The 25,099-nt window shown below is 34.9% G+C and overlaps 1 protein-coding gene across 1 annotated transcript in view; it reads left to right on the forward strand.

The window, feature by feature from the left end:
* The first annotated feature begins 2,603 nt into the window (after positions 1 to 2,603).
* LOC135220771 (uncharacterized) overlaps positions 2,604 to 25,099 on the forward strand; it is a 657,141-nt gene continuing 634,645 nt past the window's right edge. The window contains exon 1 of the mRNA XM_064258238.1: positions 2,604 to 3,642. Coding sequence (XP_064114308.1) covers positions 3,216 to 3,642 — 427 coding nt within the window. The 5' untranslated portion in view covers positions 2,604 to 3,215. The remainder of the gene's footprint in view (positions 3,643 to 25,099) is intronic.

Consider the following 25,099-nt stretch of genomic DNA (forward strand, 5'->3'; position numbering starts at 1 on the left):
ACTTTTTCCTCCTCCTGTCTTCTTCACCTTCCACACTTTCTTCTCTATCTATTTTCATTCTTCTTCTTCAAGTAGATATGTAGCAACTGCATAGGTTTTTTGAAGATGTGAAGTAATAGCTTCTTCCAGGTTAACATCCCTGGTGCAGTCCAAGTGTCTTCTCGTCAGAAGTCACAGGTCGAATGATGAAAAATGCAATGCACCTGGCCATTTTATACTGTTTCAACCATGCATACACGATCGTACGGTTCAGTACACGTGGAATTTAATCCGAAAATGGCTTTTTTTTTTTTTTTTTTTTTTTTTTTTTTTTTTTTTTTTTTTTTTTTTTTTTTTTTTTTTTTTTTTTTTTGCGTTATCATTCCGCCCATTGTCCGCGATGGTGCGTTATGTAAACGATATCAGTCCGAAATGTACAAGAACAGAACACCATTTTTATGTAAGTTGCGGCATCACTCTGCCAACTCTACGCCACCGTACGACATCGATCCGCAGTCTTACGTGACTATACTCGCACCATATACGTTATCAGTCCGTAGCCATTCCGCCAGCACTGCGAGAACATTCCGCCGTCATCTGACTATGATGCGACATCAGTGCGATGACACAAGATTTTTTCTCTTCTTCTTCCTACGAGAAATCGCTGCGTACAGCTTCGTAACATTGCTTACTGCAGTGCGCGAAAATCCCGCACAGCTCGACGGGCTGAGTACGTCGGTGAGAAAGATATTATTAAGGTTCCGTGCAGCATCCTTTCGGTCCCTAGCTATAACCCCTTTCATTCCTTTTACTGTACCTCCGTTCATATTCTCTTTTTTCCATCTTACTGCCCACCCTCTTATAACAATTGTTTCATAATGCAACTGCGAGGTTTTAAACCTCCTTTACTCTCAATATCCGTTTCAGCACTGATTGACCTCATAGACCCCAGTGCTTTCCCTAAATTTCACATTCCAATTCCAGTTTTTCGAACGACAGCATGAAATGTGGACGAGGGACGAAGCAGCACAGCTTTGCTTTGTTCTTTTTACAAGTTGAAAGCTGCTTTCTTTCGCGTGGTATTTCAGTCCGTCAAAAGCTACGCCTGACAGGAAGCCTTAGAACCAACGATCAGTGATCTGTAAACGATTTTTCCTTTCCTGTTTATTTCAACCAATATCAATTTCATCTACAGGGAGCGGACCTGTCCTCCCAGTATCGTCCTCTCAATTCATTAAAGCATATCAGTACCATGGTGTCGATTACACGATGCCTCTGATCGCTAAATGATTGTGAACGTGCAATGCAAGAAAAAAAAGAAGTGTCATGCCACGGTTAAATTTCCCTTATTTTGTCTTCCCTTGTTTTCGCACGGAAACTGTTAATCATGGGCCAGTTATGGGGCTAAACAGGGTCTGGATGGTGTTGTGGGGGAGGGGGGGAACTCGAGCGTAGGAGTGAGGTATAGCAGATGTAATTGTTATATTATTCAGTTTGATTATGCATTCCACGCGTCATTATTGTATTATGCGAAAGCGCTTTCACTCTCATTACTTCAGCTTAGTAACTTGCCACAAAGGCAGACAGACGAGGCATGGTAATATATCTAAGGTCACTGGGTTTAGAAAGTGGGCGTGGTAAACAGCATACGGAAGTATGTGTCCTGCATGCCACTGTTCTAACTCTGGCGACCACAATTTATTTTTAACATAAACAGGATATTCGGCTGCACACAATGACAGTTTCGTGGGAAATTGGGATGATCCCGCTGGGGGGTGGGGGTCACTGAGTGGGCGTGTCGCTCCAAGACGCGAAAAGCGTAGAATTATCGACTAATGATTAAGGTGAGGGCTGGTCGTTTGATCGGATTTAATGTCGTACATTATGTTATCCCACATCATAGCAGTGATCGATGTCCATTGCAAAGTAATTGTTGGTGTTAAAAGGGTGCATAGGAACTGAACATCGCAGCCCGCGGCCGGCCAGGGTGTCGACCTCTGAGTCGTGTGCTGATCAGGTTGACCAACTCACCCGACCTACTTAAAACATTCCTTTCCTTATTATTGGTTACACTCAAATTTGATATATTATTAAGCATATATCATTTATCTATGTAGTAAAACATGAAGTTTGGGTTCAACAGTACGTCTGTAAGTTGTTCTTTCAAAGTTTGTTGGTGTTTAATAACTTGCAGGTAAATTGGGTTGGTAATGTGCGCGTCTATGAGCATGCGTCACACAGGTGAACTTCAGAGAACACCCATCAGATGTCTGTGACCCAAGACGTGCATAGTGATTCATTATTTTTCCTTTCAAGGGGGTCAGTTTGAATTGACAACATTTGGATGTGCAAAAACCATAATTCTTTTGCGCCGTTTAGTCTTATTGTAATCTTTATCATATATGAGCTACAAATTCAATATCAAATGGAGGTGTTTGGAAAATCATATTGTAATGTGTAGTTTCATCGAGAATGAATTGAGTATTATTTGCATTATTTTAAATTCAGGAAAGAAATGAATTATCTTCTAGAATTGAGATTATTGTTTTGATTCGCTTGAAGGAGTGTTAAGGAAGAATCCGGACTCTTGTGAAGTAAACACTCCCTGTGGTGGGTGTAATCGTGGGTGCACCTCAAGTCACTCAGGTGAACTCAAGACCAAAAGTTTGAAAACATTAACAGTGTGTCATTAAATACTCGTCGAAGACGTTACGTTAATGCATGAAGCCAGGGTTTGATCAGTAATACCGCTTTTTAAGGCCTATTGGGATATGGTATAGTGTGTTTGTGAAGTACGGAGGGCGAATTAAGGCAAAAATGAGTGAGCCAGCGAGTGATTGTCAGTGGTTGTGTCCAGGTTGATCGTTTTGACAAGTGGTCGAAAAGTTTGGTTCCTGCAAAGTGAGTCTTTCTAGGAAGTGTTATGTGTCGAGAAGTAGACAGAGGCTCCTAAATAATGACGTTTTACAAGTTTTAATTAATACTGAGAGAAAGTATACCGAGTGCCTTGTGTTGTGCCTTAATTAACAGCCTAACAAGCGTAGGTGAGGCTTGGTTTACCGTAGACTTTAACTGGCGCAGACCTGGTCCTAAATTTTGTTTTTGGCAAACTTTTTTTTTATATAATAATAAGAGGCTTTTAAGCCTCGCATTGCCTAATTATGTAGATGCTCAGTGGCCGATCATTTTGAATTTGTGCATTATCGAGGTAATGTGTGGAATGGGCTAAGTTCACTATGCTCAAGACTAGTCCAGATCAGCCCGCTGCTAGACCAGCCAGTCCCAGCGGCCAGAAAGGAGAGGGGGGAGGGGGTGACGGGGCCAAACTGAAATTCGGTAGTTATGGCAGCAGTAACAGTGACGAAACTGTATCAGTGGGAGCTGACCATTGGTCTAACCAGGTGGTTGAGGCTGTGGTGTGTGTAGGGAGTGAAGGCGGCATCACAGTCTTAGGAGGTTCTGACAATGGAGAATTTCCATTTCTTGGGGATATTAGTCCGAGTGTCAAGTACCAGCGAGGTGGCCCCTCTCTGGCTCCTGGGGCCATTATCTTGGAGATTCAAGGGCAGAAGGTGGCTGGTTACACACAGCGGGATGTTGTGGCCTGGATCAATCACTGCACGCGCAACGGCAATCCATGTGTAATTCGCACAGCTCCACCAGGTATGTTAACATTCAAGTAGACCCGTAGTTTTGGAATTGTATATTTTTTCTGGTACCCTACATCCATTAGTATTGTTATTGCTCATAACTGGCTCATGTTGAAAATATAAAAATTCCAAGGGTAACAAAGCTAACATTTGTGGTTTTGATTTAGTTTTATTTTTATTTTCCCCTTTAGCGGTTAGTTTACAAGGTGGTATTACATTTTGCTGAAAACTCCGAGAAATCTGAGAAAAACACGACTCAAAAATAATTACAAAACCATTTATATTATTCTCTTTGGTAGTATGTGTTGTGTCTGCTTATATATGCTATATATATATATATATATATATATATATATATTATATATATATATATATATATATATACATATATACATATATACATATATACATATATACTATGTATATAGTTATTTTGCAGGATGCAGTTCCACTCTTAAGGGACAGGGTATTGTAGAAAACTATTTCCATCCCATTAAGGGTATAACCTATAAAGCATTGTGTGATGCTATGCAGATGGAACTTGAGGTTTTATCCAACATCCTAAGGAGTCTTGGCTGCTTTTTTTTTTCCCCACTAACTTATCCCCCTCCCATAAGTGATTTCTTATGTAGCAGTTCAGTTCTTCAACTATCCCGTGCTCTAACTTGTCTATTATCTCACATTAGAAATGATAACAGTAGACTTTTTATGCATACAGTGCTCCCCGAAATATTTGGCGCCAAAGGCAAAGGGCCCATTCCAAATAATTAGGAGAAAAACATTTATACCCCTATAAAATGGCTTATGATATGACAATTTATTTGGCACTCAAGGGGAGGTGAGGAAAGACAATCAATTCCATTTTGCATCGTTCAGATTTTAAATGGTCACCACAGGGCGGTCGCAGTGATCAGTTGTGTTGGTCACATGAACCCTGTTTGCCGCTGGATTTTGCATTTTTCTCTCCTTTTAATTTTACTAGATCGGTTTCCAGTTACACTGAACACTGCTTCATCACTCCACAACACTTTCTGTCATATGTCTGTATCCCACTCACATGACCAACACAACTGATCACCGCATCTGCCCTGTGGTAACTAATTGAAATCTGAATAAAACAAAATGGAAGTGAGGGTCTCTCCTCACCTTCCCTTCAGCACCAAATTAATCGTTGTATCATAAGTCATTCTATAGGGATATAAATGTTTTTCTGATAATTATTTGGAACGGACCCTTTCGCGCCAAATATTTCGGTGATCACTGTAGTTGCCACACTACTGTTTTGAAACTGAATGTCATTAGTTGATTGCATGTTGTCTTTTATTTTTTGTAGCAAAAGTACATCCTATTTTAACCTATTCTAAGATAAAGTAGGGTGCTATGCCCCACCTGATTAAGGATCATCCAAGATGCTATTAACTGATGGCCTGGAACTTATTTGCTCCCTGTACTGTACATTACTAAACATTGTTTGTTCTTATGATTTATTTTTGGACATTTTAATTTTATACTTATAGAAAAAGAAAACTTGAAAGGGAGTGTGAAGTCGATTAAGTTGATGAATTTTTATCAGGCAGGTACATCATAATTACAATGAACCCAACTTTCCATTACTGAAGCTAATGACCTGTCCTTTCTATCAGATTGATTCGGTGCTTAGCTACATTTTATAAAATTAGGTCATCAGCAAGTTTTTTATATTGAATACTCAAAAAAAAATGCTGACCAAATATAATAATCATGATGGTTCTGTGGTTTTTCAACTTAAGCAAAATACAGTACAGTATACTTGTAATATATTTTGAACTAGCTAAACTTAAGCAAAATACAGTACAGTATACCTGTAATCTATTTGAACTAACTAAAACAAAAATAAGATTAGATTTGTGTAGGCAAGCTTATGTGAGTAAAACAACAAATGTAGTTTTGAAGCTTCTGTAACGAGTGATGTTGCAGTGTTCATTCTAGTTTTAATGTAAGTTATTACGTATATGAAATGTGTGTTTTGTGTATGTCTATAGGGCTCTTTATTTGATGATACAAACTATACTGAATGAAGATAAAATATTGATAGTACTAGGACTAAAGTATTAACAAGAAAGTTTCTGTTGTTGAATCTTATGAGTATTGCTGATTGATATGCACAAGTAGCCTTGCAGCATTTTGTGCCTGCATCCTAAGGTGAGGTGTCACCATGGGATGAATCTCTCTTGGTCTGGTAGGGTGAAGTTAGATTATTGTGTAAATGGAGATGTATTTTTTAAGCCTGTATTATGGTAGTTTAAATGAAGATGTATTTATGAAGCCTCTCTTTGTTTATTGATGATATTCATTGAGTACAAATAATTATCTGGAATACCTGTGCTGTATACATTTTCACAGCAAAATCAAAATAATTTGATTGGCTAGCTGTTGCTGTCTTGATTTTGTTCATTCTCAACTGTAAGAAGACTGCTGGTAAATTCTTATTAGAGCGAGGTTAATTCGAAGTTACATGTTTCACTGCATGTATAGGTAGTTACTGCACAATTTTCATGTTGTGCATAAATTACAAAATAATTGTGACTTGAGTTTGTAGTTAAGTATGTATTTCATTACGATAGATAGTGGATGTAAAATATGAAAATATTGATCGTAAATAAGATTTTCATAATTTTATAAAAATCAACTCATGGTGTAGTAATATTACTCTTAAATGGTACTATTTTGTAAGGGGGGGAATTCTTTTCAGTAAATATGCCCGTACACATACTAATTTGCTGCTCATAGTGGACTATTATTTTGTTTTATGATGGTTTGGTCACATTTGATTTTGCAATATTTGCCTTATCAAAAGCCGAAAAGGATTAGATAAATCATTATTACGCATATATTTTTTAAAATTATTTGTATATTTATTATATATATTACACAGCACCCATTGCTTACAGATTGATTTTGTGATAGTACAATACTTCACTTTGAATTGTCTGTGCACAGTCTTCATGCTAGGATGGCTAGATGTGTATGGGCTGAACAAAAATGGAAAACTATTTAAGTAGCAATGAGGGGTTTCAGTTAGTCAAAGAAAAAGCTATCTTTGCTTTGTCACAGTAGCAAGGAAAATCTTTCTAAAAATAAAGTACAGTATTATCAGTTATTTATCAGTCTGTGTAATGTTAGTCCTGATGCTAAAATTGCCAAAACTTGCCATGAAAACGTTTTACCAAAAATAAAGTAATAAAAATATTTAGGTCATTTTGGCACCATGCAAAACTTAGATGAATTTCCTCTGCAGTGAACTATTTCTTTCTTTATATACGTACCTATATGCTAGAAGACATTATGCAGCAAGGCATGGTGTAGGTGCGCAGTATGGATGATTAGATTGAAATCTGTTTCGTTTATGACTTAAGACGAAGACTGTGAATTGTTTCATATTTTTTTATACTTTTATTAATATATCCAAGCAAAAGATATTTTATGTACCCTATTGTACATAGTGTACTTGTTATGTACCATTCAGTTTCTAAGTATTCAAATGTTACCTTTCCATAGATGAATTGTGCCTATAGCTTATTGTGGCATCTGTCAGCATATTCCCTTTAAAGTGAAATTGTTCTTTTGTATATATATATATATTATATATATTATATAGTATAGAGATTAGAGAGAGAGAGAGAGAGAGAGAGAGAGAGAGAGAGAGATAGGCGAGAGAGAGAGAGAGAGAGAGAGATAGATATATAGATATAGATATATCTATATATATTTATATATGTGTGTGTGTGTGTTCGATCCCATGAGGGGACGAAATTATTATCAACTAAAAATTCCCCTTCGGTACATATATGAAAAAATATAAATTCCAAGGTAGAGTGAATTAGATATTAAAGGACATTTGTAGCTCGAATTATCTATATGAATCACGGTGATGTGATAATTATTTATATATACACACATATATATAAATAAATAAAAGTATTTATATAATTTTTTTTTCGTCCATACATTGTATTGTAAGCTTCAATTTAGCCATGTAAACTATTCATAAGACTGAGAAAGGAAAATTGTTTGAATTTCTAGCCTATTGATGATTAAATACTTATGAGATTATTTGAGCAGCTCTCTAGGCTATACTTTTCTCTGATATAATAGACCTAAAAAGTATTGCTGTATAGTATGTATGCTTATTAGGTATGTACCTAGTTGTAAAAAGTATTACTGTATGGCATGTTTGCTTCTTAGATATGTAGGCATAGAAAATATTACTGTATGACATGTTTGCCTTTTAGATACTATGTAAGCATAAATAAAAAGCATTATACTGTATGCTGTTTGTTTGTTTTTTATATATGTAAGGGTAAAAAGTATTACTGTATGGTATGTTTGCCTCTTAGAGTAAGCATTAAAACTATTGTACTGTATGGTTTTTGCTTTTTAGATGGTAAACATTAATGTAGGTATGTTAATTATTCCATTTCTTGTAGATACGTATCTTATTCTTGATCATTAAAGTTGATCATGTATGTGTATGTAGCCCAAGAATTGTAACATAACTGGTGTATGCATATAGCTTAAAGGCTATCATAGCTGGATATAAGTTCTGTTTGTGTGTGAATGTATGTGTATGAGTGTATTGAGAGATTATTAGTACAGTAAAGAATTTTGAACATATTCAAGGAATCATTTGATTATGTAGTGTATAAAACTGAAAAGTTCTTAATTTGATCCTTGTGTACTGTGTATGCTGCAACAGGATCCCTGTATACTGTGTATGCTAGTACAGCAAGATGAAAGTTAGTAGTGAGTTGGATTTTTTTATTAAAGTGTGATCTTTATAAGGTGTATTTTTGGTGTTAAGTCACTGAAGATTATTTCATTGTAACGTGCAGTATTTCAGGTGCTGTTTAATTAAATTCTTCATTTAATAACACTGGTATAGCAATACCGGTTTAGACTTCAAAAGCACTTTTGACGGCCTCATTTATCATTGTGATGCCAAGGATAGTGGGACATAGTAACATACACTACTTTTTCATTCTTTTGGGCTGTGTAGTGCTCTTAATTTGCAGTGAATTGATTTGTTAGTAGCAACCTGTTTAACCAAGATTGATGGACAAGTAGTTCTCATGTTTTTGTGCATTTTTACGTTATGGGTGGAGGTTTTAATTTTACTGTAATGTTGTTTAAGAGGTATTTGATTTGTTTCATTCTTTTAGAATTCTTCATCCTAATTTTTCTCTATTCCTTCCTTTCCTCCGTTTTGTAGGTGACTATAAGGATGATCTTTTATTGTTTGGAGACTTGTTTGGTCTATCCTGCCTCCACATTCATTATATGTACAATTTCATGTCCCATTTGTTTTAATGGGTAACATTTTTGTTCCTTAACTTTGTGAATAGATAGGCCATGTCTTGAATAACATATTTGCATAATTTTACAGCATACTTCTCAAAGTGCAGCTTGAGTTCACTGCCAAGTGACACAATTTGAAAATATTGGTGCACAATACATGCCACTTTTTTGTTATGTAATGTACTGACATTAAGGGGAAAAGTATAGTGGAACCATTTTTTACACAGGGCATCAAAGGTTTGGCAGGCATCCTACTTATAACAATAGTACTGAGGATGAAGTGGTCACAACTTTCACATGTGAAAAAATGGTTTTTGGACAGGCATAGGTGACTGCTGCTTTAATGGTGTCACAAATTTACAGATTAGTAAATTAATGTGTATTACCATGGTTTCTTATTTTGCTTTTTGTCTTGTATTTAAAGTGTATTCAAAATTCTGGTTACATAAGAATTGCTGAATTTCATCTCTTCCAAATCAGATAAAAACATTTAATAATCAGTTGACTGGTGTGTTTTTGTAGACTTGTCAGTTATTTTTTCTCATAATTTTTGTTCATGGCTTAAACCTGTATATATACCAAGTATTGCTTTTAATCACTAGTTGTTTGGGAAAAGTGGTGATGCATCAGTTTAGTTCAGTGTTACTGGAATTATCAAATCTGATGAAAAAATTTGGTTAGAATGCTTAAATAATGGTAAAAGAGGTGATATATTGACTGGACTTCCGGGTGTTACTATATACTACCCAGATTAATATTTTATATAAAACTGATGAGGCTTAACAAATTTTCCTTGTGGAGTTGCCTAGTTGGAATTGATCGTTGTGGAGTTGCCTAGTTGGAATTGATTGATAGACTTCCTTTCAGTTGTTTTGTGTAATTAGTTGGAATATTTTTGCCTCCAATTGTGGTTTCTGGTTTGTGACATAACTTCATGTCCTGAGTTCCCAGCGTGAGGGAACCCCAAGTGTACTTTCTTTGGCTTGTTTATTTGGCTAAATTTTAACGTATTTAATACCTTTATCACTGAAGATGACTGGAGATCATGTTTTCACCCTTGTTGGTTGTTGTGTATTTGCTTGCCTGTGTTAAGATACCTCAAAGAATAGATTTTTGTGAAAGTTTGGGGAAGCATGTATTTGGTATTCATATCAGATGATTTACGGTAGGTGGATATCAGTGAAGATTTGACATTTTTCACCAAGGAAAGGAATACATTCTTTATAAGTTGTAAATGAGTGAGATAGTCAGACTTCAAACTCTAGTCTGGCTCTTGCAAAGGGTATTTTGTAATTTGGCAAATGTATGCTGTCTGGCCAAGTGCTCTTGCTCAGTTCTTTGTTTGGTTTTGTGTCTTGTATCTATGCCACGAATATTACAAGGTATCCTTATTCTGCCTACTTGTATAAGGGTCATATGTATGAGAGGCTAACCCCAGGCTGGTTGATGGCAAGTCTAGATTTGGAGTGAATTACTGTGTGGATGTTTTCATTGTTACATACAGAGAACATATAGCCTGTAGATGCCTCACTCATTTAATGTGGTAGTGTGTGAATATATTTCAGTAATATATGTGTATATATATGATTTATTGTGTAGGTATATATATATTATATATCTAGATATATATATATATATATAATATATATATTTATATATTAATAATATAATATATATATAATATATGTGTGTATATGTATATATATATATATATATATATATATATATATATATATATATATATATATATGTATATTATAAGTGAAGTTATTAAAAAATTGTCAAAATTACGCCGAAACAAGACTCAAGATATTAGTGTGGAGCCATTCTAGTCCATTGAGCTTATCAGTCCCTTTTATCAGGTACAATCCCTTGTGACTTAATAAGACTTGTACCTTTGTAGGTAAATCATTTTATAGAGAAATGACGTTTGAGACTTGGTAGAGTCCTTTCCTGTATAATAACAGACATCAGACGTTGTTGTTATTTTTTCCCTTGTTTATTTTGTTAGGTATGATGACTTAATGAATCTTGGCCCGATGCGAGAGCATTTGTTATTGTTTATATCGTTGTTAGATCATCCAGTTCCTTTGTTACATCCTAAGAGTAGTAAGAAACTAAAGGAATAATTTACTTCTCTTAATTTAATTTCATGTCGCTGGCTCACAGCGTTATCTACAATCTGGTTTAGTAACCTAACGATCACTGCGCCAGAGGTTCATATCTTACGATCAACAGTGGGTAGTATGGTGTCATTTCTCATCTTCAAACCATTTTATTGCGTTCCTCTTTTTTTCCATTATGATAGACCCCCTTTGGGATATTGTGGAATGTGTGAGATATAAAGGGTTTTTCACCAAGGATGAAGACTTTTTTTTTTTTTTTTTTTCTGTTTGCGTAATAATTCGTAAGTTTTTTTTTTTTTTTTTTTTTTTTTTTTTTTTTTTTTTTATGAAATCTACATCGTTGATTGCATATATTTCTTCTATTGAGTGAAGTCACACAGAACAGATATTGTTTTGTTATTGACCGGCGTCGGTGTTACTATCAGTGCGTGATGGTTCAGAATGTGAAGTGCAGGGAACGGGAACATGCGTCTTTTTTTTAATTTCGGAGGTCCTCGATGTGTGTTTCTTGCATGACATGCAATTTTTTTCTTTGTATGTACGGAGACGTGAGTGAACGTATTTGTGTGCGTGTTTCCAAAAAGCATATGGCATGTGCAGCTTATTCTTTTCATTTCCATGTTCATTCATTCATCTCCACGTCGAACGACCTATCTGGTCCAAGTGCTTGCCCAGAAATGGTATGTCAACCTAATTTTTTGAGCTAGCCTTATGAGAGCCGATAATCAGTAAAATGGTCTGGTTAAACTATCTTCTTATTAAATAAATAAATGTATGCTAGTGCCTGTTAGCATTGTATGGGTGCTTGGGATATTTGTGAGTGGATCAAACCAGAATTTCTCTCTCTCTCTCTCTCTCTCTCTCTCTCTCTCTCTCTCTCTCTCTCTCTCTCTCTCTCTCTCTCTCTCTCTCAGTATTATATGGATGCTTGGGATATTTAGTGTTAGTGGGTTATACCAAAGGGTTATACCAGAACCAACAATCTCTCTCTCTCTCTCTCTCTCTCTCTCTCTCCTCTCTCTATCTCTATCTCGCTCTCTCTCTCTCTCTCTCTTCAGTAGATAGGATGCTGGATATGTAGTGTAGGGTATACCAACGGGTTTACCAGAACCAAACAATCTTCTCTCTCTCTATCTCTCTTCTTCTTCTCTTCTCTAGAAAATAAGGAGTACAATCACGTAATCTAACTCGCCATATAAGAGGAATCAAGATAACTTATATCATAGGAGTGAATGTTTCAAGACAAACTGCCTTGGCGTTTTCTTTATTTTGGGGTCCAGTGACCGTGTCAGTATTTTCATGTGGCGGCCGTCGGGATTGACAACTAATAAACCATGTCTAATCCAGGAGATCGATTCCACGAAATCCTTTCAGGGAGCTTGTATTTTTTAGGAGGGTGAAGTTGGGAGTGTGCTTGCTGGCGTCTGCTCTCAAAATATCTTCTCCTTTTGAAGTCAGGAATTGGGTTAAATTTGATGAGGCTTTTGGAAAGTTACTCAACCAATATGGAGAGCCTGGAATGTAATCATGGAGTTACTGCAAAACTGTAAAGAGTGAGTTATAAATAAACAAGCTGGACAACTTGGCTGGGGTTGAATCTCTCTCCCTCCCTCCCTCTCTCCCTCCCTCCCTTCCTCCCTCCCTCCCTCCCTCCCTCCTTCCTCCATGAGCAAGAGCCCGTGCTGGCATAAAGCCAGCTTAATCTTCAGCAACAACAACCTCTGAGAAATGAAAACCTATATTTCATATTTCTTTTTGTTTTACAGTTTCCAAACAGGTAACATTTTAATTCAGACTTGACACTAAACTACAAGATAAAGAAAGCGACACATTCGTTGCCTGACGGGGTTTGTCCTGTGGCGCTGGATATATTGAGAGAGAATTCCATTGTTAGAGAATGGAGAAATCTCAACCTTGCCTCTAAAAATTATTTATGATTATTCATAGGAGGCAGTGTATTTATAGATTCCTCTTGTAAAACGCTAATTTATGTGTATAATATATATATATATATATATATATATATATATATATATATATATATATATATATATATATATATATGAAGGATGGAGCAATATAGCCACAAGACGTGGTATTACTGGAGACATTAATAATGTCTGCAACTTTACCAAGTCTTCTGGCTATTCCGTTCCTCCTTAAGTTGAAGTTTTCTAGAGATGACAACATACGCAGTTTATTTGTGTGTGTTTGTATAGTAATAATACAGCTCTTATATAATTCATAATGTTTTAGCTTACATGCTAAAGTAGAATGGTAGTGTACTGCATATTATTTTTTGATATGTGTTCAAATTTAAACGTAGAAAATGTCCACTGTGTAGGCTATTTTTGGCAAGAGAAGCCGTAACCATAGAAAGTAAGGTAAAGCTAAGATGAAAACAACAGTGAAAATAAAAGTACTTTTATGTAGAAAAGTTAAGGAAAATGTCCATAAACGTCAAATTAAGTTTGAATGCTGATGCGCATCGTACAATATCAAATAGAAAAATCTTAGGCAGAATAAAGATGGAAAATGTAGATCTGATTTTTCGTAAATATTTGCCATAGAAATTTTTCGACTGGAATATATACCAAACGAAAGTACGTAGGAATTTAGAGCAAACTGGTCAACATGGATTGAGAACCACAATTATAGGGTATCAGCGTAAGAAAAATGTAAACAACTTCAACACTTTTACATTTAATCCGGTTATCAAGTTCTTGTAAAAGTATAATTTAAATGACAAAATACAAATTAATAGTTATGAATACAAACGAAATCTTCTGGTAAACCCTGTGAGAGCTGATAATAATAATAATAATAATAATGAGAATTGAAAGAATATTGTATAAAATCAATTTGTGAATTCTGCCATTATTTTTAATAAAATAATAATAACAATAATAATATTGTAAAAAAAAGTTTAGCACAAAAAGGAAGAACTTCAGTGTTCCCGAAAGTAAAAATGGAAATTCTGCCGAGGACTCAAGCACACGGTATAAAGGTTATGCCGCAACCCGAGTTTTGAAAGCATTGGTGTATGGTCCATCTTTGAACCGGGGATACTAAATGATGTTTAAATTGACCCAGCTGTATCGTACAGTGACACAGTAGCTACCGGGGATGCAAACCAACTGGCCCGTAACTTTGTGAAAATCGAAGTATATCTAGTACGGTGAGTACCCAGAGTACACAGACCGTGTTACCTGCAAATTGTGTTTAGTTGGGTCACTTCCAAGTGTTTTTTTATGTATATTTATAAGTTAACATATGCTTTCCACGAATAATGATTCATGATGGTTGATGTTATTTATTGGTAAATAGCTATTTAACCTTCGAAGGTATAGAAATCGTTATGAATTCCACTATTTGGAAGCTGAGTGTTGGAAATGTATCCTTGTCAACTGCGGCGAGGAAGCCAACCAGCGTCACGTCAGTCAATTTGCAAGGCTTAAGCTGTATGAATTGGATTGAGGAATGTTAAACCACGCTTCTCTCAGTACCATTGACACAAGCAGTAGCAGAAAGAACGAATTTGTGATTGAAAAATACGATCTTTGGAATCTCTCCAGCTTCTCGCAATTTTCAACCTTTATGACATTTTCTTAGTTCAGAAGTCTTGACCCTTGGCAAGCTAGGAGGTCTGAAATCGGCTCCCTTCCCCCGAGGAGAACTGCTATGAAGTACGAAGCGTGGACCATTCATGCTTATTGTTTATTGTTTATTCTGGCACGAGTAAAGCTATAGCAGATTCACATCAACAGTGCATTTGACGTCCAGGCCAGTCCCTGACGACGCTCCTGATTGGCAGTTGATAAGCCAATCACAGGGCTGGAAACTCTCTGTCTCGAGAGATTTCACAGAGGCAGGATGTATGTTCCACCTCTCCTGAAAGACGTATCCCTCAGAAAAGGCGGAGCGTACATCCTGCCTATGTGAACTCTCTCGAGAGAGACTGAGAGTTTCCAGTCCTGTGATTGGCTTATCAGCAGCCAATCAGGAGCGTCGTAAGGGACTGGCCTAGGCGTCAAATGCACGGTTGATGTGAATCTACTATAGGCTACTCTTGATTTGAATGTTTAGTCCACTACTGACTAAGTCGGGAAACTAATTTTGTCTTCCATTTGTCTGTCTGTCTGTTTTCAGCTGCTGCTACACGATTGAAGGGGTTTTAGTCAAACTTGGTACTACGGCAGACCGTCATGCATAGGTGTGCATGAAGGGAAATTTCCGTCAATGTGTCCTTCACTGTGGCTGCCACACTTTGCCTTGTTATGGCAACTCGTCCAGCACAGTTGAAAGAATTTGTCAAACTTGGTAAAAGGTGTAGGCCTACATGCATAGATATAAAAGAAGGGCGATTGTTTGCGCGTAAAGCTTACCTTGTCGTCTTCTGTCTTCGTCAGTTTGTCACGCTTTACTTTGTCTCCGGAACTCCTCTGACACGTTTTAAGGGATTTCAGTCAAATTTGGAACAAGACAATAACGCATAGATATGCTCGCCTTTGTTGTATTGCAAAATTTTATGTATGTAGTGTGTATGTATGTATGTATGTATGTATGTATGTATGTATGTATGTATTATATTATAATTTATATATATGATATATATTATATATATATATATATCATATATATTATATATATATATATAGATATATATATTATATATATATAATATATATAGATATATATAATATTATATATATTGCTGTACAATGAAGGCGAGCGTCCATCCTCCAATCATAAACGGTCCGGGCTTGCTATTTGTTTGCTTGAAAAAACCCTAGTAACGGGTTTTCTCATGAAGGATACCACAGATCCCTTCCATATGCAGGTATTGCAGACACCTTAAAGTTTTAACCTAGAAAGTTTCACGTTCATGTTGTCTTTCATCGTTTCGAAACCCACATTGAGAGTTGTAGGCAGACTTCAAGACATTATCCATCGTCGGACGTATCATGTTCTAGGCATTGATCATTGTTGCATAAAAATGAATGCTTATTAGGCATATTTTAGACTTTATCCATCATCAAATTATGAAAAGTGCTTGTTTATGTAGCTTATTTTAGCCATCAGTCATATGAAAAATGCTTGTTTTTGTCATAAATCAGAAACTGTCATCAGTCTGTGGAGTCTGCATGTTATGAAGTATCTAGACAAACTTAAGCATAGTATAAAAATGCACTATCTCTCTCTCTTCCTTCTCTCATATATGTATATTTTATTATATATATACATATATATATATAATAATATATATATATATATATATATATATATATATATATATATATATATATATATATATATATATATATATATAAAATAACAAACGTTGAAAGTAAATCGGCAATCATTTGTGGAGCGTGAATCTCTGGCAAATGCTGGATAACCGTTTGGAAAATTATTTAGGACTACTAGTAAGTCGTTGAATAGGATGTAACTAGTTTGTGATGTGTGTCAGATAAGTTGCCTATGCGTTTTTGACATGTTTTATTGCATAGTGAACTCACCTTTGACATAATCATCTTACTAAGAGAATTTCAAGCAAAGTAGCCTGTTTTCAGTGAATGGTGTGAATGCTCAAAGTGTAGTATGCATTTGTCTGAATATTTAAACTGTTTAGGTCACTGTTCTTAAATGTGATTTTAGGTTTTGAGTATGGCATTAGATTTTAGAATGGTTTTAAATACGGTATTTGATTTAATTTACAGGGTTAAGAATGTAATGATTTTTAGAATTTTTTGAGCATTTATTTTAGTTATATGTTTTGTATTTTGCTTTATTTGTTTACATTTTATGTATGTTGCCTTGCGTTTTTGCATGCTATCTCATAAACCAGTTAATGGTCACTTGCTTGATTGCAGGTGATAAAGTTTGCCACTTAACGATGTGTTGCACCAGTCCTATAGGTCAGTAACTGGAATGTCATTAAGTCTGTCTTTTGGTAGTTTAATAGATATTTGGACATTTTATCACATATGTATTTCTTGATTTACTCTTAATTTTATTTAAAGTAATACTTCGGTAAAACTTGTAAATTGTAAAACCTTGTAAAGATTAGTTATATTTGATGAAATGTAGGTACTGTAATGTTTTGGAAAACTTTAGGGGTTAGTTACGGTTGGTAAAATGTATTCATTGTTAATGTTTTCAACAGACTACTTTTATTGTGTAGAATGTCTGCATTTTAGAGATTTGAAAAAAGATAAGTTGAAACTTATGCTTTGTTTTGGGATTTGCAAAAGTTCAGTTGTACATAGTTTGTGAAATGTGCCGATTGTAAATCTTTACGAATGCTTGGTTATACTTATCTGTTTGTTATAAACGGTATGGTAACTTCGTGTGTCACCGGATGATAGTATTTTAATTTTTAGATTGAGTTGATAATAGTTTGCAATGCTGTATTCAGTTTCTTGTAGTATGGTAGAGGTAGTGAGCTTTGAGCCGAATGATGTAAATAATATAGAAGTTTATAAGCAGGCATTTCTGTCAAACTTTTGAATGCTTCAAGTATGAACCTTGAATGTGTTTTAGACATCACTTGAATTAAAACAAATTTATTTATGATTTCATGTTAATCATTCTTCTCCCATTATGGTTACGTTTATATCACATTTACTCCAATGGGCAATTAGATAGGGAATTTACCTTGCTCTGTTTTTTCGTTTTTATTTACCAGGCCATTACTAGAGCATTTGTTAACCAAGGCACACGGAAAAAGCAACAATTGTAAAAGCACAAGGAAAGACATTCATAGAGAGTATCTCTGGATAAAAAAAAATAATCTTAAAATGTAAATTGCATTTTGAATTGCTATCTATGCTGATTTGAATACAAGCACTTTCAAACAAACAAAATGTAAATCCGTCTTTTGAATATATACCAGTTTGCTTCTTTTCTAGTGCATTACGCTGGACATTTTATCTGTATTTCTCCTCATGATATTGGTATTATACACACTGCTCTTGTTTAAAGCGAGTGGCAAGATTTTTCCTGTCTGCCTACCGCTCAGTTATTCGTTTGGAAGGACGACTAACGCACGAGGGAACAGGTATAGAGAAGGATTTGAATGACTGGAATTCAAAGAAGTAATTAAGTGGACTTCTTTGAATGTAAAAGCGAAGAAAGCCATAAACATGTCACAGCAGAGTGAAAGGAATACGAAGAATGACACACGGGATGTTGGTGCCTTGGAAATGACGGGAAAATTGGGCTTGCTTGCTGTGGAAGCCTAAATTCGGCTTTACCATCGATTCGTGTTATCATGGCCAGGTGAATTTTACGGTCGAGGTGTCACCACCAGAAGCCCCAAGCAACCTTACGACCACTACCAAATGAAATGAATGCCCAGTTTAAGATTTATAAATGGTTTTTAGGAAGGAAAAAGGGGTGCGACTAATTGGAAATAGAATGGGTGCCAGATGGTTTTGTCTTTAGATTTGTGTTCTGCTGGAGGAGGAGGGAGGGAGGTAGGGCGGCGTTTGCCTTTCTAAGGTTAATTGCATGTTATTCCGGCAACAACTACCCTCACTTAGCATGGGAATGATTTATATATCTTATATACCTGTTGACGTTCACCTAGGAGGTTTCCAGGTGTTATTCAGTGTTCCATCAGATGCTCATCAAATGATATCTGACTTTTTCTTCGTCTGTAAACACTTGTTTATTTGTACGATTGTGCCATACCAGTACGTTTATTTATTTATAAGAAATACTAAAACAAATAAGAATACGTGGGCTGTATTTGTGTCGCCGTAATGGTTATTTAATTTACCATTGACAAATAGTTACACACTCACACAAACAAACAAACACACACACACACACACACACACACACACACACATATATATATATATATATATATATATATATATATATATATATATATATATATATTGCGTGTGTATGTATATGTATGTATGTATAAGCTAAATCATATCCAAAGTGCATGAAAAAAATCAAGACTTTATTTTATTTTATAGGGGCCTTGATGTCTAAATGTCTGACATCAGCTTCCAGCAAATAATGACATTTAGAAATAAAGACCTCTATGAATTATTTTTATAGATTTGATTAATGTGTGTGTGTGTAATCTATCGTCCTATGACAAAGATACGTAGCGTACTTCAGTTAATCCTAACAAGTCTGATTTCTGCTCATTTTGGGAAAAGGAGCTTGAAAGCATCTCTTGAGATGAACTGAGTGTGACGTATTCATTGGTAAAAGTGGGACGCTCGAACGTATTAGCGCGATGAATGATGTGTCTATTTTCCAACTCGTCAAGCCCTCAACATTTGTTTCATACCTGCTTTCATGTTCTTAGTTATCGTTAATTATTAAGTTAAACAGTTCTTCTATTGAAGGAGCCGATGGCGCACATCTTCACTCTTTGACAAGTCTCCTCGTAAATTTATATGGCAGTTTAAAGTCTGTGTGGTTGAATCACCTGTAATGATAATTACAAGAACAGTGACCTTTATAAAAAGAGTTCGAGGTCTACAGTTGCTGCTGATGGTCATTTACAGACTCGTCCCTCGTCCATTACTCCTTATATTTTGCGTTTAATTTTCCAAAACGCCTTTCAAATATTTGTGTTTGTTTGCTACTTGTGAAATCTAAATCAACACTTCTTTACTTTTTATCAGTGTTATAGCCTATTACCGAAAGTGAACCAGTTTCTCGTAATGCATTTTAAGGGTATTTTATTTGTTACACATGAAAACGTTGTTTAGAAGACGAAGAAACGTATTTTTACTGTGTTTACTTGGAATGACAGACATATATTTAATTATCGGTTTGTATTCAGCCTTTCTGAACAAGACAAACATTTTTTTGTGTTCCAGAAGATTAAAAAAAAAAGGCTGAGTTCATCCAGTCGTACTTAAAATAAATCGAAAGCACGGTCTTAGTCAACTTTTCTTAAGAATGAAATGGTTGCGTTTGTCAGATAAGAGACCCCAAAGCCGTACTTGTGTAATCTGTGCTGGAAACTTACATAATTCTAATAGATAGTGATTTTTTTGGCTATCATTACAAAGAGAAACAATTTCAAGTTCTTTTCAAAATATGAATGTATATTTTTCAGTCACGTTATTGATGTAAGAGACATACATTTTTCAGATATTATGAACCTTAGTTGCCGTTAGGTTTATAGTTGCTTAGGTTTTGTTAAGCCTTTATTTGTTTCATTTGTAAAATTTATTTTGGGTTATCCTTTATGAAATTTCCAAGAGTTTTTTTTTCACTAGTGAATAATTGTGCTTTTTATTTATGCAAGGAGGAACTTGCACAGATATATATATATATATATATATATATATATATATATATATATATATATATATATGTGTGTGTGTGTGTGTGTGTGTGTGTGTGTGTGTGTGTGTATATATATATATATATATATATATATATATATATATATATATATATATATATGTGTGAATGAATAACTTGATCACGAAGTATATAAAACGTGATGCTATGTATAAATAAAGGTGATGCCACGGAGGAAAATGGAAAGACGAGAATTGCTAAGACCTTTCGGTCTACACGACCTTAACTGAAGGGTCGTGTTCTATCTGGACCGTGTGCAGACCGAAAGATCTTTCCATTTTCCTTCATGGCACCACTATATATATGTGTGTGTGTGTGTGAAAATGAATTTCTATTCTGTGAAGTCTTCGAAATTATACACGGACTTTTTACACTTTGTATTATTGTGGACCCTTTAGAACAAATGATTTTCTAGATAGAACCCCGATTATAACCTCATTCTTTGATACGGAAGTTGATGATGAGTATCCAAACATTTTTTATCGATTTACCTGTTGACGAACTAACGCGGACGACCTCTCCTCGTGAGTTGCATCACACGAGGTAGAATGAGGAAATGAGGTCGGGGGCGAATACCCTGTACGGGAAGTTCGTTGATCCGTGGCTGTGATGTTGCGAAAGGTAACTTAAGAACCTTTGGCCGGTTAATGATTTAAATGGTCATTGGAAGTTTCAAGTCGGAACATGTATGCAGATTGTGACCAGGAAGTGTTTGCACCGGATATTTCCCCTCAAGTATGACTCATTTCACATTCCGTGGGTCCTGGCCAAATAGGCCACTGCCCACTAGGATTTGCTTGCGGTCGAAGCATGTTAAGGCGCCCTCTATATGTATGTAAGTGAGCCAAGATAAAAATTTTCTTGAGAGTATATTTAACTTTTTATTAAAAACGCTCATTATGGAGGAGGAAACCCGAATGAAATTGTTGGAATTAAGTTACCTCGTAAAAGAATTTCTCAATATAGGAATTGCGTTCGGCAGTTGGATACCAATATTGACGTCCGTTCGTTGCAGTTTTTCTCCTTTCGAGTTATGAAGGTTTTGTCGGAATTGTTTTCTCCCAACAGCTATTTCTCTGCCTTCCGTTAATTATGTTGTTCAAAAAACTTACTGTTTCTGTACTAAGAACTTAATTGCAAATTCATGACGCATACCGCTATAACGTTTCATAATTTACATGAATACTGCCTTATGATCTTTAAATTCTCTCTCTCTCTCTCTCTCTCTCTCTCTCTCTCTCTCTCTCTCTCTCTCTCTCTCTCTCTCTCTCATATTTATAAAATGTACGTTTGTGGTCACCTTTGTTCTTAATAGGTTGTGGTTATAAAACTCTGTGCAGACGAGCTCATGCGGAAGTCAAATTAGTGCCTCCTCTTAGTTCAAGGCAAAATGGATATCATTTTTTTTAGTTAAAATTTGATGTCCGAGTCCACAAAGCTATTAGATTTTCAGAGCAACGCTAATTAGGAATTGTATTAACTGTGAGTCAATTTTCCTTGTGTATTTCCAGTTCAAATTGATATGCTAATTATATATTATAGTTTTTTGTTATTCTGTTCTTTTTCTTTGTTAATAAATACATTACAGTTATTAATATGTAGCTACTCATTGTGGAGGGTTGCGGCTGTTTCCGAACAGCTTCGACGAAATCGAAGATATTGACGTGAATTTGACAACAATAGAAAACCGCGGACATTTCCTTTGGGCTCAAAAGCCGATTTTATTATTAGTATTTTATTCGGGCGCTCATTAGTATTCGACTTCAAATGGTTGCTACAATATTGCTTCTCGAATCATGCAAAGCAAGTTTCTTTTGAGAGGGATCAAAGCTTAAGTCTTACCTGTAGTAATACTCTCTTTGAACGAACTGTAGGATGGATGCTATAAAAACTGTATACCCAGAAACACTGGTCATGTGTTGTGGGGTCATATTCAGGCCGTAGGGCAGGCTGGATGCCAGAATATTCAGAAACTGTGGCAGCGAGGAATACAAAGATATTGGTACGTAAGCATGATCGGAAAATGTTTGGGTGATATTTTCGTGTATCTATTTTTACGGTCTTGGGAAAAGGACACAATTTTATTGGAGATTTGGCGCACGATATTCCAAACGGCTGACTATGCTCTTCATTTTGCTTGCCGCATGACGGAAAGCTGTTGTGTGACTTTTCTGTCATATTCCTTAGATTCCAAACTGTCATGTCCATTACAGTCAGGTCGTAAAAGGTCGATTTATCCAGTTCATTTTAGGGTAGGTTTACTGGTAATTATATATTTTAACTGCTCCTTAATGAAGTATTTTCACACAGTGTTTCACTGCTACGGAATGAGATGCACTTGGCCCATGCTAGGGGAACGAAAGTTTCAAACTGCCCGTTAGGTCACTGTATAACTTTCAAGATTTCTTTTGGATGTGTGTAGGAGGCCGGGAAGGAATTTAAAACGGAAGGTCAGGGGATGAGAAATGAGGAGTTGGATGGAGGAACTAAGATACTTAGGTGTGGCAGAAGAGATCGTAAACAGTTGTTATACAAGAGGATGAGTGGAGTTGTCAGTAAGAATGCAAGATAAAAGTAGGTCTGGATCTTCCAATTGTACTGTCGCTCTCAGGAGCCCAATTAACACTATTACACACTATCATTCTCCCTATTTCCGTAGGGGGTTAGTACCGTCAGCGGGTTTCAAGTGGTGCACTGTAGGCATTACTTAAGGGTCTTTTACAGCGACCCTTCGATCCCTATCTTGCGTCTGACTTTCCACCCTCTCTAAAAATTGTTTCCTAATGCAACTGGGAGCTTATCCTCCTGTTATACCCCCCAAGCCTTCTTGCTGTCAATTTCCTTTTCGGCGCTGAATGGCCTCTTAGGTCCCAGCGCTTGGTCTTTGGCCTAAACTCTATATTATATTCTATTCCATCTCTTCTCGTAATTATTTGGTATATTTATATATATATCGAACTTTCAAAATTACGATTATGGTGTCATTTCTTCTTCTATCCTGTCTTCTGACTTCTATTATTCTTTTTAAACTTTATTTTCAATTTTATAAAAATCCTCTAGATCTAGTTTCACTGCCATACCCATGATTATGTTTTGTAGAGTGATACAGATTCCATACTTCTAGAATATAACTAAAATCACACTTTTCATATGTAATGAAGATAAGGACTGTTGGTAAGGAAGTATGGAAAGACTTTATGGAGAATAATATGATGCTGTATAGAGAAGTAGAAGCAGTATAGAAATGTAAATGAATAAATGGAACCGAAACTAAATGTCTTTGATATAGAAACACACTTTTCAAGAGAATTTCCCCTAACATCCGCATTTTTTATTTGAAACGTGTTCAAACGTGTCTCCTCCTCCAGTCGAGTTTTCGAGGAACATTGTCTTTGAAAAAAAAACCTTCAGAATATATATATATATATATATATATATATATATATATATATATATATATATTATATATATATATTGAGTATAGCCACTAGAATATTGGTAGGCGTTTCGACATTCAACATTGACCTCAGTCTTTTGCAAATATTTCCACGCTCGCCGTCGTCAGCTTCCGACTTGATGGTGGGCGTGTGTGTGTGTGTGTTCGCGCAAATGATATGACACCCTCATCATTTTTAATTAAGTCACACTCCATTAGCGCACGGAAATGGATCCGTGGTTGCCTGTGAAGGTGATTTTAATTAAATAAGTGACTCGCTCTCTGACTCTCTCTCTCTCTCTCTCTCTCTCTCGCCGGATTCTTTGCAGTTCCACACGTTTCTTGGGCTTGATCTTGGCCTTTTTTTTTATTTACCATTCATTGATTCCAAATTAGGAAATGAAATTTTGATAATGATGCCTTCCGAACAGTCATTGTTGAAAAATGAATTCAGGATGGAACAGCGCTAACCATTCGCCTCTGCTCTGCTCCTGATGGGAATATTTGCGATGGTTCTGCCCAAAAAAGAAAATCCATTTGAATTTATTTAAATTATTGTACTCTCCCGCATAAATTTTTGTCGATTATTAAATTGTGTCATGTTTGTGATATTAAATTGTAGTATATATCTATATATATATATATATATAAATATATATAGAGTAATAATTATATTATATTTATATATAATATATATTATATATATATATTATATATTATATATTAATATATAATATAATATATATATATATATATAATATATATAATACTATATATATATGTATATAATATTATATATATTCTATATATATATTAGATATATATATATATATATATATATATATCTTTTATTATATTATATATATATATATATATATATATATAGTATATAATATTATATATATATATATAATAATATAATATAATATATATTTATAATAATATTTTATATTATATATATAATATATATATATATCTGTATTATATATATATATATATTTTTATATATTTTTATATATATAGTTATAATCTATATTTTATATTATTATATATATATATATTATTTTATTATGATATATTATAATATATATATTATGATATATAATATATATATATATATATATTATATCTAATATTATTATATATATATATTTATAATATATAAATATATATATATATCTATATACATATATATATATATATATATATATATTATATATATATAT

Source organism: Macrobrachium nipponense, chromosome 2, assembly GCF_015104395.2.
Source record: "Macrobrachium nipponense isolate FS-2020 chromosome 2, ASM1510439v2, whole genome shotgun sequence".
Classification (NCBI taxonomy): Eukaryota; Metazoa; Arthropoda; class Malacostraca; order Decapoda; family Palaemonidae; genus Macrobrachium; species Macrobrachium nipponense.